Source organism: Chamaea fasciata, unplaced genomic scaffold (genome assembly GCF_029207755.1).
Source record: "Chamaea fasciata isolate MVZ Bird 193981 ecotype frontalis unplaced genomic scaffold, bChaFas1.0.hap1 SCAF_1, whole genome shotgun sequence".
NCBI classification, from domain to species: Eukaryota; Metazoa; Chordata; class Aves; order Passeriformes; family Sylviidae; genus Chamaea; species Chamaea fasciata.
In genome coordinates this window covers 60009910-60021535 of record NW_027094086.1, presented here as the reverse complement: position 1 = coordinate 60021535, position 11626 = coordinate 60009910, and the positions used below count along the sequence as shown (strand labels likewise).

Sequence of the window (11626 nt, the reverse complement as noted above, 5' to 3'; positions counted from 1 at the left end):
CACTTTATTTAAGAATTTGCAGAATTGTACCATTTACCTTACGTACTTTGCATTAATTTAAATGCAGCCATCTTTATATTTCCAGTTTAAAACTAAATGATATCAAGCTCCACCTACAACTTTTAACAGAATACTACCTTTAAACCCTTAAGCATCGTGTGGAGCTTCTTTATGAAACATAATATTTTAAAACATATGCATACATTGCATATTTAAAACTGTATTTCCATCTCAAAGCCCATGAAATTAAGGAAACATACACGTACACGGGCAGCACATGAAGAAAAGCCTCCCTCAGATAGACACAAATCCTCATTTTGCTACAATTACATACAGGCCATTAAAAAACCCTATTTAGTGTACACAAAATTTTTGTGTATACAGTTAGGCAGCTGTATGAAGTGGAAAACCAATCCACCCTTGTTCAGTAAGACACATTAACAATAGCTAAGGAGATAGAAATAGCATTTCCTCTCCAAAGGTGTACACAAGGTGTACACAACTTATTCCAACTCAAAATCAGAGCCCATGTTTAAACAGAAAAAGGCATTGTCAAAACAATCTGAAGAGAGAACAAAAGCTTTCTTCTTTGAAATCATAGTAGTCCAGCATTTATTATCTGTAGGACAGAAAATTTATCCATTTTTCACTTTCATGGAGTAAGATGTCAGAAAGTTACCTGCCACATCAACATCTTCTTATACCTTTGTATGCTTAGTAAGAATACAGACAAATCATCTCAAGAATTTTTCTCAAATATCTATGAGAGTTCAAGATGTTTATTTGACAAAGCTATCTAAGATGCAAAGGATCAGCTCAGGTTTCTTTCATACAAGTTTCACAAACTTTGGTTACAATGCAACTCCAGTACATTAAATAGCAACTAGCTTTACCAAGATAAACCCAGGACAAACCTCATTGTGCTTTTTTTTTCTTGGTGTTTAGTTTACATAAAGGAAGAGCCAACATTCACACGTGGGTACAATTGGTAGAGGGTGGTGTATCTATCCGACTTTTATTTTCCTTAGCATCATTCAGAAGCGACTCATTACCAATCTGGCATTTGAAGACTTGTTTGTAGGCCTTCCTAAAATTTTCAGATAGAAATGCATATATGATTGGGTTCACAGAAGAATTGCTGTAAGCCAGGCAGTGTGCAGTTACCCTGAAGAGAAAGGAGGCTTGAGTCAGTGGGAAAACTCCAAATTCAGCCCAGAGATGGATCACATGATGAGGCAGCCAAGAGATGCCAAAAACCACTACCACGACCAACACAGTCTGTGCTGTCTGAGACAAGGAAAGGAAAACACATATGTCTGATGAGCACTCAAAGAATCAGCTTTAAATCTACTTCAAAACTACTATTTAGAGGAAAAAAACAAAAACAAAAACAAACAAACAAACAAAAAAACCCACCAAAAAACCCCACAACAAAAACTACACTGAGAGGGAACATACAGCAATATTTGTTACTGATTTCACCCCATTACCTATATGGCTTTATTTCGCATAGTGAACTACTGCAAGGAGAACCCCAGCCTTAGAAAGTGTCATAGTAAATAGCAAATGCACAACTTTCCTCAAAGGTAAAGAATGATGCTCCTAACTCCCTACACAAAAGTTTAGCCTTTTCTGAAGTGGACCTGAGCCTGTTGTGAAATAATGACAACAGGGGTCTTTGGAAATCTCATCCAGATCTAATGATTACTAATATTTTAGTAATATTAGTATATAATATAGCGATATTTAGTACTATTTAGTAATATTTAATAATATTTAGATTACTAAAGATTACTAAATTAGTAATCTAATGATTACTAGTACTTCAGTACACTGCACAAGAATTTCTGATGAAAATTTCAAGAAAGATGTATTATACACGAAGGCAGCTGGTGGAACAGCATAGAGCTTGCTCAAATGCTTACTAAAGTAAGCTTTTTGAAAGTATCTCTTTTAAACACAGAATTTCCACAGGGAGAGTCATAAAACAAAAAACATTCTAGGATACAACTGGTGAAAAAAAGAATTAAGGGCTTGAAATTTCTGGTGATTGCACATTATCAAAACCGATCTGGAAATTAAAGTTCACTAGTTTGAATGGAGCTAAAAATGTATAATTACACCTGAAATGCATTCTTCACAGACTAGTAGAAGGAAAAGAAGAAAGATATGGTAATCAGAGAGAGCACTAACACACTAATAAAGACAGGGCTGCTTTGAAAAACATGAGTTTGGCCTTAGGTTTAAAAACTCATTTTTTAAGGCAAAAAAAAGTTCTGGACAGCTCTTTGGGTTTTTTTCCTCTTTGGCTACTCAACCCTGATACATTCAAGCAGTCTTGATCGTATCTGTAATGCTTTATCCTGAAGCTATGAAAGTTAACTCCTAGTCAGATCTGCAATTTTCTGAGAGTTAGTGGTAAGAGGAAATGCAGCTATATTTCCAGTTTGAGAATAATTTAGATGAGAAATGGCAATGTACAAAATGTCTTTGAAAACTATACCTTTGGTCTTGACAACATTAAATGCGAAAGTATGTATGTTAAGTATTTTATTGAGTAAGGGCCATAACGCTTTTAATTCTAGGAATCAAAATCTATTGAGTAGGATACTTTTGAAAAAAATAGAGAATGCATAAATAAGAGAGTACTTATTCCCTGTTGAGTCCATGTATATCTCATTAACACTGCAGGCCCTCTCCATGACCAAATGAAAGCAGTGATCAGATCAAATGAAGAGCTACAGCTTAAGGGGTTTTTCCTCCACATCCATAAAATGCGAACTTAGTGAAATGATCACTGTGGTCAAATCTGCTCAAAAATCACAATCACATTATACTAACTGAAAAATTCTCTGTTTAAATGCATATTTCAAATATTGTTCTAAATCTTGAAGCTTATATTCTTCTTTAAAGACCTTTCATTATTCTATTTGTATCCAGAACATAACTTATGTCTTGAATGTAAGAGAAGAAAACATTGTGTGGAAAATCAGTATGAGAATTGGAGAATCATTAAAAGTCTCTTACTAGACTCCTATTGGGAAGCACAGTAAATCTCATTTTAAAGGTTCTTCATGCAACCTAGGAATTATTCACTGAAACAATTCAAAATCAGTTAGTTAAAAAATTTTAAACCCCCATGATTTACAAGTCAGGGGAAAATGCCTGTGAGAAAAGAAGAGAAAAAAATTTAACACAAATGAGAGGGTGTCTCCCTATGCTTACATTGCTCTGAAGTTCCAAATATCAGGATCTCAGGTAATGGCTTGATGCAATGTGATGGAAAACTTCGATCAGAAAAGATTCCAATCTGCTAAGTTCAGAGGGACACTGAATATTTCATTAAATACTTAATCATATTTTCTTCTCTCTGTTACATCTTTAGGAACAAGTACCAAATTTCATTAGCCATAAAACCAAAATACACACAAATGAGTATTAATAGTGAATGCAACATACCTTTTTCTTGGATGCTTCTGACTTCTTTGACATGTTTCTCAACTTCTTATGCAGATGATTAAGAACCTGAAAAGATTAATTTGCATCTCTTTATCTATTTCCCCAATTTCTATTCAAACAAAATTCCAACCCATGTACCTCAGAGTATTCTTGTGCTCTCCAGTACTGCATGATTCACTAATAAACATCACTGAAGCTTACACATTTCAAACACGCACAGTAGGAAAACCGAAAGAGTTTCATATGGGAGTCTGTGTGAACCAACAAATACGATGCAGACCACAACTGAATTCTTGTCAAAATATTCAGATGTACTACATAACAAATACATATCACAAGTTAACAAGGAAACAGACAGAAACCTATTTTGTACACAGAATTAGCAATCTCTCTTCTTCCTTAAAAAGTCAAAGACTGTTGGTTTAGAATGACCTTTCATGTGTGTAACATAAGAGAAGTGTATGTTTTAAGTCAGAGCTTTTCTGAGTCACCTGCATAATTTTCCTCCTTCAGAGGGATGCTTGATTAATATAATCAAGATGCTGGCACTATTTAATCTTTGAAAGAAGCTTAGGCTTTCAAAAATAATTTGTAGCAAAATGAGGCATGACACACGAGGCATGACACGAGGCATGACCTTTAACAACAATGTCATGATACTCACCATGTGTATTTCACAAGCAAATTTTAAAAATACGTCACAAAAAGGCTCATCGTCCAAGAGCAGGGTCCAAATTTTAACATAATCATTTACACATAACGTTTTGGATCAAGGATGTATAGAGATCTTCAGGTGGGGAAAAGGGTCCAAATTCAGATTCTTTCATATCATCTGGGGACATTTTCTCTGTGTTCTCTGGGGTGAACAGCTAACCACTAACAGGACAGACATCAGTCAAGATGATCTAGAGACTTGATCCCACCCTGGCATTTGAGTTTTATAGACATACATATTGAATTAAAAGAAGTAAGATGGTATTTCTGAATATCTAGAGCACATCAGCAGACTTCCTTTTTTAGGTATCTGCTCTTAGCTACCAGAAAACCACCAACAACAATAAAAATAAGTAATTACTTATTACCACTTAATATTGTACGTGCAGTTCATTTGTGCCTGTCTGTGTACTACCATGGGACTCACCCTGCATGCACTTCCTGTTTGGAAACACTATCCAGGCCACTTATGGGGGCTAACCCGAGCTAAGAAAAAACAGGAGAAAAATAAATGGGCTTTCCCTGAGAAAGTCCCATTTTGACTTCATTTCTTTCTTCTTCAGTATGACACAGAGCCAAAGGAAAGGACAGAATCCCAGCAGAGGAACAGGGAGATGACAGTCTGGCCCACAGACCTTTTATTCACCACCCATCACCCTGTACAGACCAGCTGAATTGCCGAGTTCATCAGTGAAAAACATAAAATGAAAACAAAGGGCATAGGAGGAATGCAATTAAGTTCATATCCCATCACTGCTGCTTCATCTATCATGTCCCCTTCACAAAACTTACTGTGATGGGCTGTTTCTACTGAGCCTTTGCAAATCCCACCATGTGCCACCCAGTGATGACTGCACTGTTCCGTGATACTCCCTCAGAGCCCAAAATTAAAGTCAGATAAGCTCTTCCCAGAGATCAGAACTGCAAAATATTTTTTAAAGTTACAAACATATTTTTCTTCTCTTCTGAAACTTTTAGCCCAAAGTTTTGCATTGTATCGCTCTCCAGTTCAAAGAAAGATGCAGGAGACAAAACAGGTAAATTGGATACTTGAGGGGTTGGGAGGTGGTGGTGGAGGGTTTTGTTGTCAATTTAGATTATAACCTTCAGATGAACCTTCTCATCTTCCCCTCTTTCAGATTACATCCACATTTCATAAAATAAGTATTTGCAGATAAAACATATTGACTCCTCATAGTATTGTACCAGATGACATGAAAAGTAGCAGCAAGAGAAATAGGCGAAATGCAATTACTTATCAACACAGTGGAACTACCAAAGATCTACACAGAATGCCACAGAGTATTAAAAAAGAGCCATGTTTATGCACAAACACTGCAAGGCAAATCAAAGACAATCTCCCCACTACCCTGTTCAAATCACCTCTCCTCTGGGCCAATGAATAATCAAGTGTTCCTCTAACAGCCTTAAACGAACAATAATTCTACAATGAGCCTCTCAATTTGTCTCAGGCTATTCCTCTTAAGAAATTATTTCAAAATATCCACTAATATATTTATGTGTGCATTTTTAACTCATGGAATGAAATACTCAGCTTGCTAAAAAATAGGTCCCAACCAGGACTCATAAGATGCAATATTTTCAACTCCAGTTTTCATGTACCTGCTGTTCAGAGATCAGCCTCCCTCTTTTCTGGAGATGAGGATGGAGTGCTGTGGTAAGAAAATTATGTCATTGTGTAAGAGACTGTAAGGATACTTGTAGGATCTAATCTGGTCCAGACCATATCACCACAACCACTCATGACATTCGGAAGGCCTGAAAATCATGCAGAAGGAAAGCCTGCACAAGGTCACTGTCTAGTAAGAATGAACTGCTTGTTTCACAGATAATGTAAGTATTACATTCTGAACCATGTTTGTAGTATGAACCTGATTGAAATTCAAGCGCCATTGCCTGCAATCCATGTTTTAAAGTAATGCTGCTACTTCTATTGTCACGAGATCCTTCACCCTCTTTCAATTAAGAATGTGTGACTAATATGTCATACTTTTTATTTTTCTCTTTCAGTGAAGTTTAATAAAGTTTTCCCCTTCCTGCTCAGCAAAATTTAGGATAAAATATCCAAAGCCAGATAAGCTTGTATTTTATGTTGAGGCTGTTACTTTTTATGGCTTAGTTTAAAGCAAGTCTGTAAATCATACACGACATGAATTCAGAATGTTCAGAATGATAGATAATAATGGAAACATTCTTGAGGCAAGACATGTTTGTTTTAAAGAAAGCTTTTAACATTACACATCTATAAAAGGAAATGTTTGCTAATAATTATAGGTGTCCAACCTAAAGGTTTGATTGAAAGAGGCCTGACTTTCAAGGAGTGAATCCTTGAAAAATGGAGGTACCCAAAATTAGTTGTAACATTGCACAACTCTGGCAGATGTTAACTGTTAGAAGCTGAACTCTGGCAGATGTTTACTGTTAGAAGCTGACTGGGAATCATTTATCACTCTACCCTTTAAGGACACATTAGTGAGCAAATATTGTAGCACTGTTATGAAACACATACAAAAAATCAGTATTACAAAAATGTAGCAAGTAAAATGATAAGCAATAAAAGAGTCAGAACACAAGGTGTCTGTAAGTATGCAGTGCTGAGACTCAGCTGATCACTACATAATCACTGCTCCTCCCTCTGACGTAGTAAGCTTCTTTCATGAGTAGTTTTGAGGCAACAAAAGCTGGTTTCCTATGGATTTGTGACTTTTTTACTGTGTTCCCAAAAAGATGTGTCTTTCTGTAAGGTGGTAATACCTCTTCCCTTATGGATTGTCTGGTGCTTAACAGTGGATTGCAAAGTGACTCCTTAAAAGAGAGAGAATAAGGGAGACTCTCAATCTTCTTCATTGTCTGCTGTTTTCAAAAAACTAGGGAAGTATCCATAATTCTGATATTTTCACTTCTCTATCAAAAATTTGCGTTGAAACTGAACCAATGTTACTTCTGGCAGAGAGAAAAGAGGCAGCTGTACACACAAGACAGAGCATGATCTCAGAAATCTCTTCCTGAAGAGCATACATCACATGAGATATTTTAGGAAGACACTGCTTCCAAATACCTGGCACTACTTTAGCACTTCTGTACATTGTAACAGCTTTGTTATCCATGGGAAAAATATAAATCTCTGCTAATATGCTATAAATAAGAGTGAGAGAGAAAGAACTTGGCTCCCTATTAGAGTGCTTAAAAAATGAGACTTTCAAAACTGAAAGTTCAATTGCAATTTGTTTATGAAAGAAACAGAATTGCCTTAAAGGAGTATGGAAAAGGCAATATATTCAAATAGAGAATTTACCATAGCAGAAGATTGCATTATCTCGCTGATCCACAGTTCATGAAAACCAGTTAAGTCCCCAAGAAACTAATGCAGAGATCAATGTCTCCTACGAAGACAGGCTGAGAAAGTTGGGATTGCTCGGCCTGAGAAGAGAAGGCTCTCCCCATCCCAAAATATTGCTGTTGGAGGTTTGTCAGTGGCTCCTAAAGAGGGCAGCAGTGAGTCTTCAGCTGCAGGGTACAAACACTTTCGAGAGCTCTGTACAAGTCACGGCACCCTTCAGCTGGTAAACTGATGGCTATACCAGCTATCTCCTAGATAGCTTCTAAAACTCACCCCTTCAGGTTAGCTCCTCCAGCCTGACACCGTGGCAAGCAGGATCACACTTTCAGGCTCAAAACACATCACAAAGCCAGGGTGAGACCGTAGCCTGGCAATAGTTTAAGCACATGATTTTATTGTAATTTCAAGTGGCCTTGATTTTACTAACTTGTTCCTGGGCATATTTTTCACATCGAGTTGCTTTTGGTGGCTTGGAGGGGTTGTTTGTTGTCTTTTTTTTTTTTTTTTTTTTTTTTTTTTAAGCTACATATTAATACTAATATTGAGAGATTTATTTATGTAGAGGTGCTTTTATGTTTGGTAAAACTGAGTGGGTTTTATTTACCATGCATATATTTTGGTTAAGCATATTTTATTTTCTCATGTCTACACTGTTCAGGAATATGCTAATTTTGAAAGATTTCTTTTTAATCTTCTCTCATATAATTAGACTTTGAAGGCCAGTAATTTATGCTGGAACTGAAGATGCATTGGCTTTGAAAAATGGAAGAATTAGTAACTGAAAGCCCCCTGTGCACACATTCAGTAACATTCTCCCTGCAATGTGTAATACTTTCTTCAAGCTGATGATCTATCACTATAGCTCAGTCATATTAGATCTATTCACAGTAGATGAAATATCAGTGAATATTCCCTGAATATCATTCAGGGAAAGCAGGATTCAGTTTATGTATGAAAACTTGAGTTCCTTCTTCATTTGCCAGGTTGAATTTGTTCCACTATGAACAGCCGTTTAGAATTGTCCTTTGTGTTTTACATGCCTCGGTTTCATCAGAGTAGGACAACATTATAGCTTCTATTTGCACATCACAATTAAGCAGATGTAATACATATAAAACTGAGCACAACATAAAATTACTTGTTCAAACCGAATACTTCAGGTACATCTATTGAACTTGCCAGCTGAAGAACTGACTTAAGCAGTCCTTATTTGCAAGAGTAGTCCTATCCTCTCAAACGTAAATCACTGCCAAAGGAGAAATCCTGCAACTGAAGGCAGCTGGCACAGAAAGAGTAGGATCTCTGCCTAACTCAGCAGGTAGCAACTGGTGCTCCAGATCCTGTTCAGCAGCCAGCAGAGGATCATATGCTGAAGGCTGCAATTATTACTCCAGAAAAATGTGACACTTTGCTTAAGCAGAAAAGTCCTTAAATACCCATATTCAGGAGCCCTTAATTATTCCTTTTTCCTACCTGGGTTCTCATGCCCTGCTCCCTAGAACCACCTGCCTTTGCTGAAGTCAGAGGTAACTCTCACCAGCTTCAACTGGGTCAAGACATAGCACCACAGGGACCAGGCAGCATGATGCACATTTTACTCTTAACACCAAACATAATTTTTGTCACTTTCAAGTGCACTGCACATTTTCAAGAACCACAATGCTTCATCTGAAGCCTGTACAACTTGTTGCTTTGTTGTACTTTATTGAGTCAAACTCCTTACAGAGCACTGCAAGAAATTAGGAGTTATGTTGACAGAGAAAGCAGCAGAGCACTGGGGCTTCTTAGCATTCTGCAACACGGAAACCTGGCAGAGAGACTCCAAAAATGGCCAGAACACCTCCCCACTCACCCCATGCAAACCCTGTTCTGACCTCTCTGTGACACTGAACATGCATTGTCCCCCCTCAGACATCCCTCAGCTATAAAACCCGCCCTCTCCCTTTGTGGCACAAACTCACCCCTGCTCCTTTTTCTCCCAACAGTGCCAAGTCCCTCCACATGCCCAGAAACGGCTCTACGGCTCACAGACACCTTTTCCACCACTGTGTTCCCCCGCAACCTTTTACATTTGCCCCACCTTGGCATAGCAGAAGGAGATGAGCAGCAGTGGGAGCAGGTACCCGAAGATGAATGTGCAAATCACGTAGACCTTCTTGTGGCGTGGGTTGGGCCAGAACTCCCAGCAGAAGGTCTGATTGCTGGTCTCGCGGTGGAAGATGCGCTGGTGGTGAGCCACAGGCGAAGCCATGGCGAAGGAGAGTGCCCAGATGAGCCCCACGCCCAACATTGCGTTGCGGGGAACGCGCAAGGCTGAGGAGCGTCGGGAGTGCACAATGGCCACGTACCGGTCCACTGACATGGCCGAGAGCGTGAAGATGCTCACCAGCATGGAGATGGTGAAGAAGTAGTGGATGAACTTGCAGATGAAGGCTCCCAGCACCCAGGTGGGGAGCACGTAGACCGTAGACTGGAAGGGGATGCAGAAGAGCAGATAGGCCAGGTCGGCGATGCTCAGATTGAGGATGAAGATGTTGGTGGTGCTTCGGCGCTTGCCTGGCTTGCTCCTCGCCAGCACCGTGATCACCAGGGTGTTGCCCAGCACCCCCAGGGTGAAGATTAAACCGAAGACGATCAGGGTGATGAAGTTCTCGATACCGATGCCGAAGAGGGGCTTCCCCTCGGCCTCCGGCAGTCCGGACAGGTTGAACTCCCCGCGGGGCGTCTCTGCCGCGGCTCGGGACAGGTTGAGGGGCGCCGCCGCGGGCTCTCCCGGCTCCATCCTTCCCCTTGCGCGCCGGGCAAAGTTTCCGCGGGCGGAACGCGGAGCCTCCGCTTCCCGGCACCGCGGCGAGCCCGGGGCAGCCGCCCCACCAGCACCGGGCGGCGGGGAGGGAAGGGCGGAGGTGCCGCCGCGCTGGGCGCAGCTTGCGCCGCCGGGAGCGGAGGCGGCGCGGCGGCCCGCCGCCCTCCGCAGCAGCGCTCCGCCCGCCTCGGCCCCGGAGCCCCGCGCCCCCGCCGCCGGCGAGGCGCTCCGGCCGCGCCCGCCCGGCCCGCGGAGCCTCCGCGCCTCCCGCGCTGCTCCGGCAGACTGAGCTCCCCGGGAACGGCTCCCCGGAGAAAGGGGAGGTGGGGTTTCCTTGCCCTCTTTATTTGCCCCCGCCTTTTCTTCCCTCCCTTCAGCTTGCAGGTGCCCCCGCCCGCCTCCCAGGGCGGCAGCTGGAATCCTGGTCCTCGTCCCAGAGAACTTCTCTCCGCTGGGCGCCTCCGCTCCGAGGGAGGCTCGGGAGCCGCGTCTCTCAGCAGGGCAAGGCGGCGCTCGGCTGGTCGAGCCGGGCTTAAATGAACTCGCTCGGAGAGACAGAAATAATGAAGCGTCTGCGTGAGCCCACCTCAACAGGTAGCCGGCAGCAAGAGTTACTCCGGACTAAGCGCCGCCTGTGCTCATTCCTCTCACCTCCTTCGCAGGTTTCCATTAATCACTCAGTATCTCAAATGACAAAAGGTGGCAGACATTGTCACGCCTTCCTACTAAAAAAAAAAGAAGAAGAAAACAAAAAACAAACAAACAAAAAAGCGCCCCCAAAACAAAAAAACAAAAACAAAAAAACCCAAAAAAACCCAACCAAAACCAAACCAAGCAACAAAGCGAAGGAAAAAAAAAAAAAAAAAAAAAAAAAAAAAAGAAGAATAGGAAGACTAGCCGCTTTTCACAGCCAAATCACGACGTTGGAGAGCTCAGCCTCGGCAGGAGCGCATCCGTGCTGAGGGCCCGCGGGCTCCTTGGAGCCGGACGGCCGCAGGCAGCGCTACTCGGGGCCGAAACAGGAGCTCCTGCAAAGGCAGTCCTTTCAGAACGGGCCGAAACATAAAACTTCCCCCAGCACACGGATGCGAGTTCATGAGAATATTCTCACCGGTAGATTTACGTTGTGAATGAAACGGATTTGCCTGAGGCTTTTAATCCCTTTGTTACCGAATAACCCGTCAGCAAGCTACAGCTGGCAGCAGCAGTGGCCACCAGAAATGCCCAGATGTGCTGTTGGAGGCAACGAGCTTTCGTTTATGTTATTTTCAGTCTGCACTTTGACA

The 11626-nt window shown here is 41.3% G+C and overlaps 1 protein-coding gene across 1 annotated transcript; it reads right to left on the bottom strand.

Annotated features, from left to right (window-relative positions):
- Nucleotides 1–759: 759 nt before the first annotated feature.
- Nucleotides 760–10511, bottom strand: GALR1 (galanin receptor 1). Its single transcript, XM_066184578.1, has 3 exons — nucleotides 9615–10511; nucleotides 3460–3525; nucleotides 760–1287 (listed from the first exon to the last, which is right to left on the bottom strand). Exons 1-3 carry the CDS (start codon nucleotides 10314–10316, stop codon nucleotides 970–972), a joined length of 1086 nt encoding a protein of 361 aa, XP_066040675.1. The 5' UTR covers nucleotides 10317–10511; the 3' UTR covers nucleotides 760–969.
- Between the last annotated feature and the right edge of the window lie 1115 nt (nucleotides 10512–11626).

Excerpts from the sequence above, each read along its gene's own strand:
- GALR1 (XM_066184578.1), bottom strand. The coding sequence starts at position 10,316 with ATGGAGCCGGGAGAGCCCGCGGCGGCGCCCCTCAACCTGTCCCGAGCC. Across the intron at positions 3,526-9,614 it reads TCTCCTTCTGCTATGCCAAG|GTTCTTAATCATCTGCATAA; the intron begins GTGGGGCAAATG and ends TAATCTTTTCAG. Across the intron at positions 1,288-3,459 it reads CAGAAGCATCCAAGAAAAAG|ACAGCACAGACTGTGTTGGT; the intron begins GTATGTTGCATT and ends TCCTTGTCTCAG.